The sequence below is a fragment of the Rattus norvegicus genome, chromosome X, assembly GCF_021556685.1.
Source record: "Rattus norvegicus strain SHRSP/BbbUtx chromosome X, alternate assembly SHRSP_T2T, whole genome shotgun sequence".
In the NCBI taxonomy this organism is placed as follows: Eukaryota; Metazoa; Chordata; class Mammalia; order Rodentia; family Muridae; genus Rattus; species Rattus norvegicus.
Genome location: NC_141554.1, coordinates 11,454,547 through 11,472,095, shown reverse-complemented (window position 1 = coordinate 11,472,095; position 17,549 = coordinate 11,454,547). Strand labels below are relative to the sequence as shown.

The following is a 17,549-nucleotide window of genomic DNA, read 5'->3' as shown; positions in this document are numbered from 1 at the left end:
AATCACTTCATATTAAGAAACTGAGTTTTATTTAGCATTCTATATGAGGCACTAATGAGAATAAAAGAAACTCAAATTCAATCACACACTTGAGTTTAAAGAAGTTCAAGACAGCACAACACACACAGCTTATAACCAATATCAAAAATATGAAATGACACATTTACAAGACACAGAATATACAATGGGAGCTTCCTATGATAGAGACATAGTCTGAATAGCTACAATATTTTCAGTCTGAAGATTCTAACCTATACTGTTCTGCTGTTCTCCCCGGGGATAACCTAGAATTCTGTGAACAACAATAACAATACTGAAAGCTGTCTTTGGAAAAGAGATGCTCGGAATAAGTGTGAGGCTGGCCCAGAGAAACAAAGTAAACTGACCTAGTATTCAAGTAGCATAACACTAGCAATGTGTGAGAGCCCTAGTGCTTACATAACATAATCAAGGAAGCAATTATATTTAAGCTATAATTTTATAACTACACAGAAAATCACAGTTCTTCAGACAATAAATTCATAGCTTGTACCTTTTGATGAAGAGGCCAAAAAAAAAGAATTAGGATTTTTAGAAATAAAAAATGAGATGCATCTGAAATTAATAAAGCATATCAATGTCCCAACTAATAACATACTCCCAAATTAGTTCTATCTAAGCTATCAGGGATAAATAAATCAAACAAATCTGAAAAACTAGAACGTTGAAGGAAACATCTTAAAATCTGTAGATATTAGAGAAGGGGAAAGTGTTTTAGGCATGAAGTATTTCTTTACGAAAGCCTTCTTTAATGTAAAGATTACACATAGGCAAAGTAAGAAGCAGAAGGGGGAATAAACCTAAAGATTGATACATCAGAAGAATTAATATCTTAATAATTCTACTGTTACTTTCCACAAAGGGGTAAAACAATTCTTCATTATTGCAAATGCATCTTTTAAAAAAAGTCAGCCATAATATTGAAGCTATAAGACAATTTTTAATTATTGGTACTAGACAGTAAAACACAAAGAACTTTGAAAAGAAGACAGGGTAATATTTCATTGGACAGTACACATATGAACTTTTTCTGTCTCCAATATATCCAGTGCTGATAATCAGAGGCTAGTTTCTAAACAAATGCAAATTTAAAAATTTGCAAAAATCCATGATTTGCTAAGAATACAATTGGTTACACGCCACATAGGTTGTCTTACAGCAGATACTAGCTTGTTAAGCTTCAGGTGGCAAAGTGCTAAGCTGTTGCATTTGCAATTGTCCAGCTGGCTGTTCCTTTCTCTGGAGACTTTGGTAGCCATTGAGAGATCACCCTGCTGCCACAGTCTTCCTCTCACTGTTGGATTCACTACCATGGAGTCTCCAAGTCCTTAAGATGCCAGGCCTAGCAAAAAGCCTCCCACGAAGCCGCTGGATATCACAATGTTCTGCTTGATAAAGTCTGTTGCCTGAAAACCAAAGCATCAATAAAAAGACTTGTAATTATGCTACAGATATTATATTGAATAGATATCAATATATATTAACTAGATTATATATTACTTTGAATGAAACAGGATAACAAAAGGACAAATGTACAATTCTACTTACATACACTCTAATTAACTGACAATCCCAAAAATGAATGGAGGTTAGTGGAGGGGAAATTTGGGGAAAGAGTATTTAATAAAATTATTTTTTAAGTTATGCAAATGGATAGTGGTAATGACTGTGCAGAAGCATGCATGTACATGGTGCCCCTCTGAATTGTCTACTTATATACGATTTAACAACAATAAAAAGGCAAATTTAAAAGAACCTCTTATTTATTGAATTCAAAATAAATAACATTCCCAACTATTTTTCTTTTTTTTTTATTTGTTTGACATTTTTTTTGTCTCATTTGCTTTCTTGAAACACAGTTTTATTTTGTAGCTGAGGGTAATAAGCTAGTCTCTAATTCATGATTCAGTCTCCTAAGTTCTAGGATTATAGGTATGAGCTACCATGCTTGGCTCAAACATCATTAAAATAATGCAATCTCCAATCATATTTTCTACTGAAACCTACTACCAAAAAACAGAAGGCAAATTTCTCATTGTCTTACTTCTTCAATTATATTGTTGATTTCAGGTGCTGCCTTATTTGCTCGCTTCTTAATCTGTCTTTTTGCTTTGTTTACATCTTTTTCAACTCTCTTCCAGTCGATCTGCACATAGCCACTGTGACTGGCAACCTGTAAGCAGGCAATGAGAATTACTATTAGCCCAGAAGTAGAAGGCCATGTCGTTTTGCAGGAATTCCTGGAGCTTCTAAGTAAGAAACTGTTATTGACTCACCAATGTTCCCACTCTCCTTAGGATTGCTCTGGTGCGTTAGAAATGCAGAGTTTTAATACAGTAACTAACTAGTTCCTTAGATGCAGTGAACACAGGGTTAAGAAAAATATGGTACAGGGTGGGAAAGACTCAAAAGGCTGTATTAGAACTATTATAACAGCTTTCATCCTACCTTTTAGAATAGGGAGTCAGCTAAAAAGACAGATTATCTAAAATGTATGACTAATAAAAAACACCTTTTAATTAAACAGACGTGAACTAGCTAAACTGGCAATCAGAAAGCAATCAGTTGACAGTTATTAAAGAAATCTAAAGTAGCCTGATAAAGGCACTTCACTAGCTCTGAATCTATTTAATTTAAGAAGAGCGTGTGGGGGCAAGGGAACCTCCATTCACTGTTGTCGGGACTGCAAACTGATGTAGTCCATTTGGATATATATCAGTGTGGAGAATTCAAAAAAAAAAAAAAAGAAGCTAAAAGTAATCCCATCAAATACACTACTCCTTGGCGAATGCCCAATGGACTCCACAGATAGTGCTCAGCTATCCGTGTTCATTGCTCCTTTGTTCACAATAGCTAGGAGATGGAAACAAGTTAAAAGTCCTACAACTGATGAGTGGGTAACGAAAATGTGGTACATGTATACCATGGAATGCTTCCTATTTAGTGGTAAAGAAAAATGAAACCATTTCCAGGTAAACAGAGAGAACTAGAAAACATTTTACTGAATGAGGTAGCCCAGACCCAGAAAGAGCAACACCACACGCGCGACGTTCTCTCTCATCTACATGGTTCCTGGCTCCAAATCTTCAGATTTGAGTATATAACCTGGGCTAACCACAGAAATCAGGAAAGAAAATGGGGTCCAAAGGTGTAGGGTGTGCTAGAGATGGGAATAGCAGGATTTAACTGATAGAAAGGGGAAAGGGGGAAATGGGGAATGAGGCTTAACTGGGGAGGGAGGAGGGAGGTCAATACAGAACAAGGAGCATGAGAAGGAAGAATATTGCACTAAGGATGTTTGAAAAAGCCATAAGGGATCGTATTATTTTTTTATTTACCTAGAATAACATATAATGCACATTACTGTTTATGTATACATATATGTATATACACACACACATAAAGTTATGCGACTTGGGCTGACAATACTACCCACAAGAGCCACTAACTATTGAATGAAAACTAATGAAAAATGCCATCTTGAGTTGCTCAGGAGTCCAAGAGACTCTCAAAATAATATAGGCTATTGCTATTGCCCCTGGTAATCTCCCAGAGGTTGAAAGCAAGCATACATTGCTGTGCATATCACACACCTTAAACAGAGAACTTGGAGGATCTGAGCTAGACATGATCTGGAAGCTTTCTCCCTGAGGACTAGCTCTCATAGTACCAGAAGGTGCTATACAAAATGCCAAGGGAAAAAAGCAACCAACAGTCTCTCTTTTTTTTTTTCTTTTTCGGAGCTGGAGACCGAACCCAGGGCCTTGCGCTCGCTAGGCAAGCGCTCTACCGCTGAGCTAAATCCCCAACCCCAGCAACCAACAGTCTTATCCAACTGCTATACCTATTAATCACAACAATTACCAGCAGAGAAGATATCCGCAAAGGCTCAATAGTGACACTCATATCTTGGTAGTAACCAACAGATAGCTATTTGGACTTAAGGCCTGTTCAAGAGGAGGAAAATTATGTCTGGTACTTACTGGAAACCTAGCCAAGCACAAAGAAACAGTGAAATCATGGACCTTAGAGCTGAGCCTAGTACTGCTATTTTACTAAATCAACATAATTCCTATCTTCTAAATTCTTATCTTGATACCCAGATAAGTGTAGCTTTTACCCATAAATCAAAGCAGTTTTGCTTTGCAGCAGATGGATACCATTGCAAAACACAACTCAGACTTGAGGGACACATCTATAACACAACCCCTGCACCTAAGGCTCATAGAATATCTCAGAATAAAAGGGGAGAATATAAGAGGCAGGGACCAGGAAATTTGCTGTAAGATCTTGTCTCCTACAAATGGCAGGCAAGCTACACCCATGAAATACCTGCTTGAAGAGGATCTGAACAATGAGAATACCAATATACACCTATAATAGAAGAGAAAGTCAATGAACTACAGGCAATCAATGACTACTGAAATAGGGAAAATTAGTCAACCCCAGGATAGAGCCTCTAATTGGTTATCTGGTTCAAGTTGTCATCCCCGAAACCATATACAACAGTCAATGTGTGCATTTATACCTATATGTAATAGTAACAAAGGGAAGGAGACCATGAATTTTGAGAACAGAGTACATAGAATTGGAGGTAGGAAAGGGGAGGGGGGAAATGATGGGTTTCTGTTTTTATTTAAAAACTTTATAGTAATTGCTTTCCATAATAAATTTCAGACAATTAACCCCATTTATAAAACTATAGCTAAATGCTAATTCATTTTCAGAACCCTTATATGGGGGGCTGGAGGGATGACTCAGAGGTTAAGAGCACTGACTGCTCTTCCAGAGGTTCTGAGTTCAATTCCTACCAATCACATGGTAGCTCACAACCATCTGTAATGGAATCTGATACCCTCTACCGGTGTGTCTGAAGACAGTGACAGTGTACTCATATACATTAAATAGATCTTTAAAAAACAAAACAAAAAAATGGTGTCTTTAAAAAAAAGAACCCTTATATGAAGCTACTGGGCCACTGGCAAAACTGGAACAGGAACAATAGTGAGATGTAACCAGTGTAAGTAAAATACGAATATAAATAAGCATTCACAAAAAGTAAATAATTAAACTATATATACTGCTATAAGTCACTTCTATCCACTTGATATATTCTTTATAGGCTTCTAACCACATACAAAGTATTTCAAATAACAAAAACATCTGATTTCATATTTTCTCTGTGACTGACTCCACAGCAGACTTTATTTGCAGCTCTTCCTATACTCACTCACCAGGTACCTGTCAGACTCCAGCCTCAGCCAGAGAAGTGATCAAATTGAATGGCGTATGAAAACTTTTCTGGTAGAACGTGACACAGTGATTTGGATCATAGGCATAGAGGTGACAACGAACTTTAAAGGAGCCTTTATATATACAAAACAAAAAGTTGCCTTAGGAAGTACTCAAACTAGCTGATTACTTTGAAATCTTTACAGAATTTAACTGGATGTTGAATTTCAACATATCTTTTTATTGAAATGCAAAGATTCTATGCATGTGCATGGCTTTAGTTAATGGTTAGAATAGTCAAAATGCTCTCCATGTTAACGCACACTGAAGTAGAGTATAACACAGTTGCAGGGAGATGAGAAGTTTTGAGACAATTAGTACATCAATGTCTCTCTGGGGTCCTCCTCTCTAACACCTCCAAGTCACCTAGCCCTTTTCCTGCCCTCTTACTACACCATAGACAGCCATCCAGCTTGGCCATGATCATATGATTATATATGTTTGGCAGAAACCGTGAATCTCTGTAACAAATAATATCATGCAAGAAGATGAGTGAGAAACACTGGGTAAATGATAATAAAGACCACGAATAAATACTAAGTCTCCAAACTGTGCTAACAAACCTGTTTCAAAGAACACTCAACAAAGTAAGCAGACTAGATTGAGATTTCCTTGAGAAGTTCATGACTATCTTCCCTGAGACAGAAACCCGGTCAAACTGAAGGGGAACAGTTGAAAGTGAGCAACATGTTTCAGTGCAATGATCAAGGATGAATTATGTGTTCCCAGTGAGAGTCAAGTACATCTAACCTAACAGGTAAGTACCTCATCAGAACTGATCATCCAGGACTCAATTTACTTTTGTTCACTTCTTTTTTCCCCCTAGCCTTTTTTAAAATTAGTCATTTTATTCATTTACATTTCAAATGATATCCCCCCTTCCCGATTAGCCTTCCACAACCCCCATCCCACTCCCACTCTTCCCTCCTCTTTGCCTCTATGAGGGTGCTCCTCCACCCATTAACCTACTCCCCCTCTAGCATCCCCCTTCCCTGGGGCATCAAGCCTCCCTTCTCTCCCACTGATGTCAGATAAGGCCATATGTACCTGGAGCCATGGGTCCCTCCCTGTATACTGCTTGGTTGGTGGTCTAGTCCCTGGAAGCACTGGGTGGTCCAGCCAGCTGATGTTATTCTTCCTATGGGGTTGCAATCCCCTTCAGCTCCTTCAGTCCTTTCCCTACCTCTTCCATTGGGGTTCCTGTGATCAGTCTGCTGGTTGGCTTAGAGCATCTGCATCTGTATTGGTCAGGATCTGGCAGAGCCTCTCAGGAGACAGCTATATCAGGCTCCTGTCAGCAAGCACTTCTTGGTATCAGCAATAGTGTAGGGGTTTGGTATCTGCAGATGGGATGGATCCCCCGCCACCTTCCCCCAAACGGGGCAGTCTCTGGACAGCCTTTCCTTCAGTCTCTGTTCCATTCTTTGTCCATGTCTTTCCTTTGGACAGGAACATTTCTGGGTTAAAAATTTTGAGATATGTGGGTGGCCCCATCCCTCAACTGCCTATGTACTGGAGGTTGTCTCTACAGGTTCTATCTCACCTTTGTTGGGTATTTCAGCTAAAGTCATCGACATGGGTTCCTGGGAGCCTCTTGATTCTCTGGAGTCTGGGACTTTCTAGTAGTTACCCCCAGTTCTCCATCCCTTACCACTACATGTTTCTATTCAATTTCCTGATTCTCTGTACTTCTCTCCTGTCCCTTCCAATACCTGTTTCTGCCCCACCTTTTCTCCTTCCCCCTCTTCTCTCCCTCCCAGGTCCCTCCTTCCATCTACCTCCTGTGATTATTTTGTTTGTTCACTTCTAACTTATTTATATAACTATAAAGAAATGCAAACTAGCAGACTGCAGAAAAGTGAAACAATAATGACCACTTTTGAACTGTATTTGACGTTCCTACAACACTCAATATTTAATGACATTGGGTAAAGAAGCTTTATTAGAATAAAAGTTTCCCCATTAAATATAAGGAGTTGAATTTATAGCTCAGTGGTATAGTTCTTGTCTGGCATATAGGACATCCTGGGTTAGATCCCCAGAACCACAACAATAAAAAAAAATTACATGTTAAAAATAGCACCAAGCTTTCAAACAAAGATTCATTTCTGCTTGGAAGCTGTAATCTGGTATATGGGGCTTCCTGTTTGTCAGCCTCACCATAAGTGATCCAACTGGTTGCTCCACTTGGAAGACAGACTCTCCAACTCCCAATTTCAGATCTTCAGAAATTTTTTCTTAGACTAGTTAGATTTTCCCAAAATAAAATCCATTAAGGATTTAGAGTTTCATCAAATTTTAGTGCCTAGTTCTTAGACATGAACAACCAAGGATCATCAGACACAGAGGACAGAAGATTTTTAATTTGAAAACAGAAGAGTAAAACAAGCTAGGAAGGGGAGGGGCACACTTAGACAAGGGACTGGGGCTGCAGTTTAGTGATTGGCTACTTGTCTAGCAAGTTTAATTTTTTTTTTTTTTGGTTCTTTTTTTCGGAGCTGGGGACCGAACCCAGGGCCTTGCGCTTCCTAGGCAAGCGCTCTACCACTGAGCTAAATCCCCAGCCCGCAAGTTTAATTTTTAACATGTGAAAGAAAACAACCAAAACACCAACCAAAAACAAAAAGTAGGGAAGCAAAAGCTGTAGGGAGAGGTTTTAAAACAAAACAAGAGCTGAAAATATAGCTCAGAGGTAAAGCATTTGCCTAAGTATGAACAAGGCCCTGTGTTTGACCCCTAATACCATAGAAAAAGACCAGGAAAAGAGGGAAGAAAAGAGGGAGGGAGGGAGGGAGGAAAGGGGAGGGATTAGGAGGAAAGGAAAGGAAAAATTGATGGATGGATGGATGGAAGGAAGGGAGGAAGGAAGGAAGGAAGGAAGGAAGGAAAGAAGGAAAGAAGGAAAGAAGGAAAGAAGGAAAGAAGGAAATAAATCAAAAGGCAGGCAGGCAGGCAGGCAGGCAGGCATGCTGGGGAAATGGCTCAGTAGGTAAAGGGTCTGCTATATGCACGATGAAGCTTGATTTTAATCCCTAGTACTGACATGGAAATGCAATGGATGTATACTTACTAGAAGCATTTGATAATGAAAAGGCTTTAATATGTTTGTTTTGTCTCAGAGGAATGTGAAAGATGAAACTGGATGGTTAATTAAGGGTCTGGGTTATAGTTCAGTGGGAGAGGGTTTCCTGGGCACACATGAGGTCCTGGGCTCAGTCTCCAGTACTGCAAACAGACAGCTATCCCTGCAGTGTTGTCTGTAACACTGAAAAAAATAAACTGGTAGATAAACATTCTGTATAGAAACGAAGAACGTCATGCATGACAGACCATTTGAACCAACACTCAAGACCTGTAGCCAATAAAGGCAATTACTTCAAACTAGCACCTGGCAATTTAAAACATTTCAGTCCCGTCAGTCTTTTTTTTTTTTTTTGAGTTTAATAGTTATTCTTTTATTAAAAAATTCACCTTTCAGCTCACTCACTGCTCCCCCCCCTTTTCCTGGTCACCCTCTCCCATAATCCTTCCCCCTATCTCCTTCTCCTTTAAAGGGCTGGGCTCTCCCTGGGTATCCCCCCCCCCCCCCACCCTGGTAAGTCAAGCCTCTGTGGGAGCTTTTAAGAACCAATTGTTTTCGATTCAAATTAGAGAAGGCATCAAACCACACAAGTTCTCCCTACCTTCATGTGCTACAAGACAAGCAGTTAAAGTGGTTTCCACCAATGCTAGTGTTCTACTCTGTAATGGAAATGGGATTCTGGGGGGTCAATTTTATATAAACACAGTCTACCTCTGAATCTCTTTAAATAATCATAAATATGTCATAGGGATTACATGTACCGCACTGGTAGAATGCTTGCCTAGTACGCAAAAGGACCGAGTTGAACTCTCAGTACCAATAAATTAATAGACATAAAAAGTAGAAATGAAAAACTCAGCTAGAAAATGAAGTTGAAAATATTTCCCAGACAGTAAACCAAAAAGAGAGAAGTAAAAAATCAGGAAGGAAGCTATGAAAATTAGACAGTCAGTCTAGGAGATCCATATCATAGGAAACACACTGGTGGGCCAGGCAGCGCTGAAAATAAACAAAGAGCAGGAACTTCTTATCTAATAGCAAAAAAATGCTTGAGATGAAAGGGGGTAACAGTGGGCCCACAGCAAGGACTACAATGTGACAAACCAGAACACAAACACACACAAAGAAATCTGCTAAGCATTTGCTGGGAGGTCAGGGGAGGGAGGTCTGCATACAAATGGTCAGGCATTAGAACAGCTTGAAACTTTAAACAACTGCACTGAATTGGGAAGACAATGCAGCAATATCTAAACCCAGCTAAATTATTACTCTAACGGGGAGGGGGATGAAAAATTTCACATGTGCAAAGATCTCAAAAATTACACCCATGCTTATTTTCTCCACAAGTTACTTGAAGATCTAACAATGGGAAGAAGACATGTCCCTTGAAAACAGGAAACCAAGACAAAGCAAAGGCAACAGTCAGAATGGTACTGAAAGGGAAATCCCCTGAGAAGCAGTGTACACAAGGTCTAGAAAACTAGCAGGACAGACGAGGCAGAGATGGCTGTCTCCAGAACACTAAGCAGGCATATTCCTACAAGAGAAGATTCAGATAATAGGAATACATCAAAAGAAAAAGTCCCAAATGCCTTACTGGAATGGAAATAAAGGTCTAAACCTCAGTGTTTCTGTTGCTTTTTCTGCCTTTAAAAGAAAATCTATCTGTTCATTTTTATTCTGGGTTTTGTTTTATTTGCCTATTTGTTTTCTGAAGAAAGAAAGAAGGTAGGGAGTTGGGTGGTGTGGAGCTGGGAAGATCTTGGAGGAAATGGGAGAGGGGGAACCCTGATCAGAATGTATTGTATGCATTTTCAATTAAAAAAATAACATGAATTCAAGAAGTTCACTTAACCGTAGGTACACAACTATGAAATAATACTCAAGATGGGGCCAGAGAGCATGGGGGAGGGACAGAAAGCATTCAGTTGGGGATAGAACAGGATGACTCAAAATTAACAGTGACTATTCTATAATGTGAAGCCAATAGTGAACTCTCTTGCAGCTGAAAGATCAAACATTGGTCAATTATGTCAGGGAAAAGGAGGCTCTGTGAGAAGTTAAAGATATTTATCTACTGAAAAACATTTAAGATTGTAACTAGCAAAGCTTTAAGTCTTAACCCAAACTAATACTTATCTTTAATTATAAGCAAATGTTATGAAATATGGGATCAGGCCTAAGCATATGAAGCAATTAATTAGCTTAAAAGCAGTTTCTTTCTCTAGTTTTTCTTTCATTTTCCTCCTACTGTGTTTTCAAGGCTAATTATATCTGTGGGTGAAAGTGATTTGACAACGACAGGACCTGTGCCCTTCTGCCTTAGACTTCAAAAATACCAGGCTAAGAAAAGAAGGAAGTACCAGTGATAAAATGTGGATCTGAACAGTGAATAGTGAACGACTGAAATAGACTTCTAAGAGGTAAACATGCAACAACAGATGAAAACAAACACAACTCAATTCTGTCAACGGTTTTAGTCTAGTGCCCTTTGCACTAGACTAGAAATGACAACTCAGTTTCAAAATACTGACAGACTTAAATCTATCATATTTATCATATCATCTGTATCATTCTATACAAGTGCAATCCAAATCAGCCTAAGTAAAATTCTCTCCTGTATAAATACAAACATGCATCCAAAAAACCAAATTTAGAAATTAATCATACAGTTTTACTTCTAGCACAAGAAATATTACTCTTAATATTGTTAATAATAGAAAATACAGTCTTAAAATAGCTAGCTAGGAAACCATTTACACCAGTGCTTAATTCATATAAATATCTCTTTGCACTTAAAATAACTATGTTGGTTATTACAGGATCCATGGCTTAGGTACTAAAGTCAGATTTTGGTTGCTACGAATAGCAATCACTTCTTAAATCTGGTATAAGTGACAGTTCTCTGCACCTTTAAAACTGCTAACATTTATTCCCAGAAATTTTCAATTTTGAGATTTACTGTATTTGATCTTCTTTAGGAAATTCTATTTTAAGGAAAATACATATCAAATAGACATTAATGGTAGATAATATTCTCATAAACAGTCTCTAATAGCAAAGGATTTTACCCCTAAAAGAGGATATACAAAATTAAAATTTTAATCCACCTGTCTCAGAAATAGGACTGTAGATAGGATTATGGATATTTTTAAACTTAATTTTGCACTTTCTGCTTCTTCCTTTCTTTCTGTCGTCTTTCTTTCTCGTCTTTCCCCCATACTGTCTCAGTATATAACTGGTAGGCCAAGGCTGGCTTGATTTCTATATTCATCTGTCTTAACCTCTCTCAGCCTTTGGAGTGTGGGATTTCAGGTCTAAACCACCACACATGCCTCTGGTTCTTCAGTTTAAAGAAGTTGTTGGAAATGTTGCTAGTTGCTCAGCCTTTGACATAACTAGTCATTAGCTCATGGAAAAGCCATTATGATGCATGCACAGAGTGATCTATGAACCAGCAATGGTTGCACACATCCATAATCCTAGGATACTGGATTCAAAGGCTCAACTACTAAGCTCCACCTCCAAATCTGTTTAGTTTGGCTTGAAGATTATATCTTGCTTTGGACTTGTGGTTCTCCTCCCTCAGCCTCCTGAGTAGAGTAGCTGGGATTATGATGTATGCAACCACACCAGACTCAGTCATCTTTTTAAACAGTTAACATCACATTACACTGTGTACATTAGAGAATCTAGAAATATTTTTTCTTGACTGACAGATGCAAGCTTTCAAAACTCATTATGCTTTTTCTATATACTAATGCCTAAAAGAAAAATTAGACCTTTTATTAAAATGACCAGGAACGAAATGGGTAAAGTTAACATTCTCTGCTGTGTCCAAGGAGAAGTAAATATATAAAGGCGGGACATACCTGTAGAAGAAGAAAACCACCACCTACTGCAGTTGCAGCAAGTTTTCCAACCTTTTGGAATAAAAATCCTGCACACCTTTAATGACAGAAATAACAAGGATGAGAACAATCACTGATGTTCTAAATTTCTTCTACATTTTATTGCTTTCCTAATAAAAGCTTAATGTCTTCCCATTTCTTTTGATAGTGTCCTATGGTTGCTCAGAAACATTGTTTTTCTTCAGTCATATAGGGTCATTAAAAATGCACACTGTAAAAATGTCTGAAATTTGCTGCATAGTGAGGAAAGGAGAGAAGAGGAAGACTTAAAAGGAAAATCAAAAGAGCAGCTATTGAAACCAATCATGAGTACTTGAATCCACTATAATCCTACATTTGTGTAAGCTAAAATTTCCCACAGTAAGTCACTTGTTTGCTTTGCTTAATGCAGTCAAGGTGTTCCTAACACCAGGGCAACCCTCACTCTACCCAAATCTGCTATAACCCAGGTAGTTTTAAATGCATCATAATCTTTATTTGAGTTATTTATTTCCCCAGTTCCTGCCTAGGAAAAACTTCCTGCCTCTTGTGCCATTCCACTTTGATGATTACATTGCCCACATTTCTCTTAGCTTCCTTACCTAGTGTTGATTTTCTGTGTTAAGCTTGTTTTCTCTCCTCTAACATTGGAATGTCAGCCTATTCCTCTTGAGCACATTCATGGTCCCTTTACTATTCCACATCCAAGTTGCACAAAAGAATCCCAGATTTCTAATCCTAGCCTCATACCCTGAATTGGTGTTCCCACCAAATTAGTGTCCTGTAATTGAAATGGGACTGTAATTGAAAATCAGGTCACTGTTGATGTAATTAAGTAAGATGAGGTTATACTGGCGCACAGTAGGCCCTTAATTCAACATAAGTCATGTCACAGGAACACAAACATAGCCCAAATAGCTGCTTCTGAGGTCCCAGTTTCTATGTGATAGTACTACGCCCCATTTGCCAGGTCACGTTCATCTCAGACTCCCATCCTCAACTTCAAATACCTTATCTTGAAAATATTATTATGTTTTCTCCTTTCTACTTTTTATTATTACTTTTTATTTAGTGTGGTATGTCTAAACATTCATACATGTCCAACGAGTTGGTTCTCTCCACCATGTAGGACCTGTGGATAGAACTCAGGTCACCAGGCTTGGCATCAAGCCTACTTGCTGAGCTATCCTTCCACCCTTCCTCTGCACTCTTAAGGGCATCATTACCTTCATATTGTAATGTTGGGATTCCATAGCCTTGCTTCTGGGTCACTCTCTAACAGCTGAATCAGTATTCAGGTCCTCCAGGTCTCCTAGCAACCACTTATTCTCACACTAGTTTTCATTTCTTATTATCAAAAACCTATGGCTAAATACAATCTCCTTAGGCTATTCTTCATGTCTTGAATTGGTTTCAAGTGTTAAGTTAGGTTTATGTCTATTAATAGTTCCTCTTTAATGACACAATATCACATTAATGTTATATCCTGAGATTTCAAATATTTTCTACACTGAATCTATACTACAGTCCAAGTCATTACAACAAATCACCTATGTAGCTGGCAATATCACTTAGAGGTAGAGTGCTTGCAAAGTCCTGAATCTGTCCCCACACGAGACAAAAACAATAACAAGCCACCTGAATACAAGTGTCCTATTATACAGATCAGGTCATAAAGATGGCTGAGCAGGTAAAAGCTCTTGCTACTAAGCCTGAAGACCTGAAGTTTGATCCCCAAAATCCACATGGTAGAGAGATTAGACTCCTTCAAGTTGTCCCCTGATCCCCTGATCGCCACATATATACTGGGGACACATCTGTGCCCTGAACACAAATAGATGGATGTAAAAAAACAAACACCCACAAAGTGTTATATAGATCCTGGGTTGAATAGTTGGCTGATACTGATAATCCAAATGAATAATAATAACAATAACAATAATAATAATTATATTATTGTTGTTGTTATTAAGAATATGTTTCTTATACAGGAGTCAGTAATAAGGGCTCAGAAAAAGAAAAAAGAAGCAAATAGTGAAGTCTCCATTAAATCGCAGGTTGAACGCTACACAAGCTGTGTACTAGTCACTAAGATGGATCTACTAACTTCCGCTCTGCCATTAGACTTTTCAAGAAAACCTGGTAATTATGGGCCTTCTTACCAGGTTTGGTCTACAAGAAGAAAATGTGCAACAATCTGAGAATCCCATTTCTCATTTTTTTTAAAAGAATCTTGTAGCACTGGGCTTTTGGCCATGACTCTCACTAACCAATCACCTCTGGCACCAAATTATAAATGCATTTAAAGGGAGCAGAGCTGTAGTCATCCTACAGTGAACTCTGAGTGACCAAGGCCCTCAGCAAAAACTTCTGTTCTAACTGCGTGATTTTTCAATGAAACAGTATCAATACTGTGCCTGTGCTCCATGGAATCTTCAGAATGATTTTTTTTGTTTGCTATAAATTATAAAATGGCATTTACAAGAAGGCATAGGGAACATCATTATTCCAAGGTGCATGAAAAACACACACGAAGAAATGTCATTTACCCATCCCAAAAGGAAGCATGTAAATATTTTAATTAACAGGTGAATTTACCTTAAAATGTAAAGAAAAAACTGCTTACAACTTAAGTACTGTCGCTTCAAAAAGAGTCATCAACATTTTTCAAAATAATGACCTGTTTCTGCCCCTTGTTATCTGGTTAATATTTTATTCCAAAAATAATAGAATTAAAATACATGGTAAAAACAGTGTAAACATGTGTTTACATGAGTTGTTGCTTAGTTAATGGTAATAACCCCTCCTTATTGTACTCCACGTTATTGAATAACAAGTAATCATTTCATTAATTCTAACACAAAAGCAATCTCAGATCTTCTCCAAAGCACTATCATAATCAGAACTAGTGCATCCACAAAAAATAGAATCTGCTGCATCATCGTGAATAATTTTTACAGAGCATTAATGCTTCTGTGTACAGAGCTGAGAATCCTTGAAGCCAGTTTTGCAGTAGGAATTCTTATGCTTTTTTCCAATTGTTGGCACTGAATAGCAAATAACAACTTACTTATAATTAACTTGCTCAAGTTGGAAATTTGATAATGAATTAAAGGAAGGATAAAGGAAGGATAGAGGGTGGAAAATGGAACTATGGTGGGCCTTTGACTGAGGGAATTCATCAAAATCCAACAAGGAGTTTCTGAAGGTTGATGCAACCAATTAGATCAGGGGAAAGACCCAAAGTTGTGCTCTTCTGGAATTAACAGTGGCGAGCCATTGAAGATTTATGGAGGCTAGGCTATTTACAAAAGGACAGTAGCCAAGTTCCCACTGAAATTTAACAAAAAAAAAAAAGATGTTCTCACCAGCCAGTCACGCCACCCATTACTATCTGGGTAGCTACTGAGTATTTTTCTACCATAGGTCCGGAACTGTGGCCAAATACACGATTCCACCAGTGGTGTCTTCTTGCATACTCAGTTAAATCCAACACTTCGTAAGACTCGTCATCGCTCTCATAGTCTTTAAAAATACAAAATGGGAAAAAAAATTGGATCAATCTACAGTCAGAAACGGCTCACAATTTGTTTTCATAAAACCTGTGGGACGACTCACTGTTATGTCTGGCCTACAACTAAAAAATGCCCAGATGTAAGCGAACGAGCGTGACTAACTCGATCCCTGAGACTGGGGCCTCAAGTATAAAGGGTCTAGCAACAGCATCCCCATTTCCTTTCCTATGGCACCGGGACACAGAGCCAGAGGCCAGTTGAAATACAAAGCAGTGGGCGGTGACCCGCCCAATCTGAATAAGGTCAGGGCAGGGTGCATTTCCACCCGTGGGAAAAGGGGGAGAGGGGTTGTTCCTCCCAAGAAAAGAAAGGTCAGGAACCCAGCAAGAGGATATCAGAGCAGGACCAAAATGCAACCGACCAAATGGAAATCAATCCGCCAACCCCCTTACAGTTGCAAGATGGAGAAGGGCATGAGGTGGGGGCAGGGCAGGGTCTAGCCTTGGTTAGGTGTGGGTGAGCGAGCTAAGTACTGCAAAGAGGAAAAGGAGACATCTGGTTCGGAGGGGTCTCTCAAAGGGGCTGTGCAGCCACCGAGCCCCAAAAACACTGGAGGAGGGGAAGGGGGAAACACCGTAGGAATAAAAGGTCCAGAGCTGTGGGCAGCGTCCCAGAGACTACTTCGGGCCCTGGCTGCTCACCTTGGGGAGGGGGGTTCCGGGACGCCATGATACCGCCAGCGGCCAGTTGTGGGTGGTCCCCGCCCGCCTCTCCCCAACACTTTAAAGGACGCTCTAGGCCGAGGTGGAAGTCTATGGTCTCTCGTTTTCCTCCGCCTCCTCCTCCACACGCTCACTCACACACACACAAACTCTCACACACAGGCTCGTCACCGCCCACGCTTCCCTGCACAGCCCTTTTAACACTTTGTGCGCAGACGCAAGGCTTGGGATTTGGGGAGGAATAGCTGAGTCCCCGCCCCGTGTTTACTTATGGGAAATGTAGTTCGTGCTCTTTTCCACTGTACTCTGGGCATTCCCCCAACGCGCTCTAGAGTTTCCAAGATTTTTTTTTTTTTTAAGCTAAAGGAATGGAGGGAATGGAGGCACAGGGTAATAGAAGAGAATAACCAGTTTAGTGTTGGCAGATTGTTCTTAACAAGTCTTTATTCAGGATGCTCTTCTGAAGTTGTTTTTTTTTTTTTTTTTTTTTTTTTTTTTGATTAGGCGTTCTTTTTTTTTTGGCCCTATATTTAACATTTAGTTCTTGCAAGGATCACTTCTCGGCCTTTTAGCTAAGATCAAGGGTAGTTCTTGCAAGAATCCTGCTGACTTTAACAGAAATTTCAGCCTTGCCCCTCTCTTGATGGCTAATAACCCAGACTTTCTCCAGTTAAGAACGCTATTAAATTACCTTAGCAATAAACTCCCCATGCCCTGATTCTTGGTAGGATTCTACACCTTGACACCCTCAGATTATACACTATAAATCTCCAGCTTTTTGTCTGTATTCCAAATTAAAATAAACCCATTATCTATTTTAACAAGTGTCAGGGAAAATATTTTAAAGATGTTTTGTAAAACAACAAAAAACAAAAACCTGTTTTAAACACTATAGAAACAAAAGAGAACACGCTGTTTCAAGCCATAATTTTCTCAGACTTCCAAAAGTTCTCCATGAGACGAGCTTTTTTTCCTTAGTGCCCTGTTAGTTGAGCAGACTTTAGCTTGT

General features: G+C 39.0%; 1 protein-coding gene and 1 long non-coding RNA gene across 2 annotated transcripts in view; one reads left to right on the top strand and one right to left on the bottom strand.

The window, feature by feature from the left end:
• LOC147998138 (uncharacterized) overlaps window positions 1-12,458 on the top strand; it is a 63,899-nt gene extending 51,441 nt beyond the window's left edge. The window contains exons 3-5 of the long non-coding RNA XR_015646889.1: window positions 5,977-6,088; window positions 10,677-10,836; window positions 12,256-12,458. This is a non-coding gene — a long non-coding RNA (uncharacterized LOC147998138). The remainder of the gene's footprint in view (window positions 1-5,976; window positions 6,089-10,676; window positions 10,837-12,255) is intronic.
• On the bottom strand, window positions 7-16,680 carry Fundc1 (FUN14 domain containing 1). The gene is made up of 5 exons (NM_001025027.1): window positions 16,520-16,680; window positions 15,672-15,828; window positions 12,286-12,361; window positions 2,084-2,212; window positions 7-1,445 (listed from the first exon to the last, which is right to left on the bottom strand). Exons 1-5 carry the CDS (start codon window positions 16,545-16,547, stop codon window positions 1,368-1,370), a joined length of 468 nt encoding a protein of 155 aa, NP_001020198.1. The 5' UTR covers window positions 16,548-16,680; the 3' UTR covers window positions 7-1,367.
• Between the last annotated feature and the right edge of the window lie 869 nt (window positions 16,681-17,549).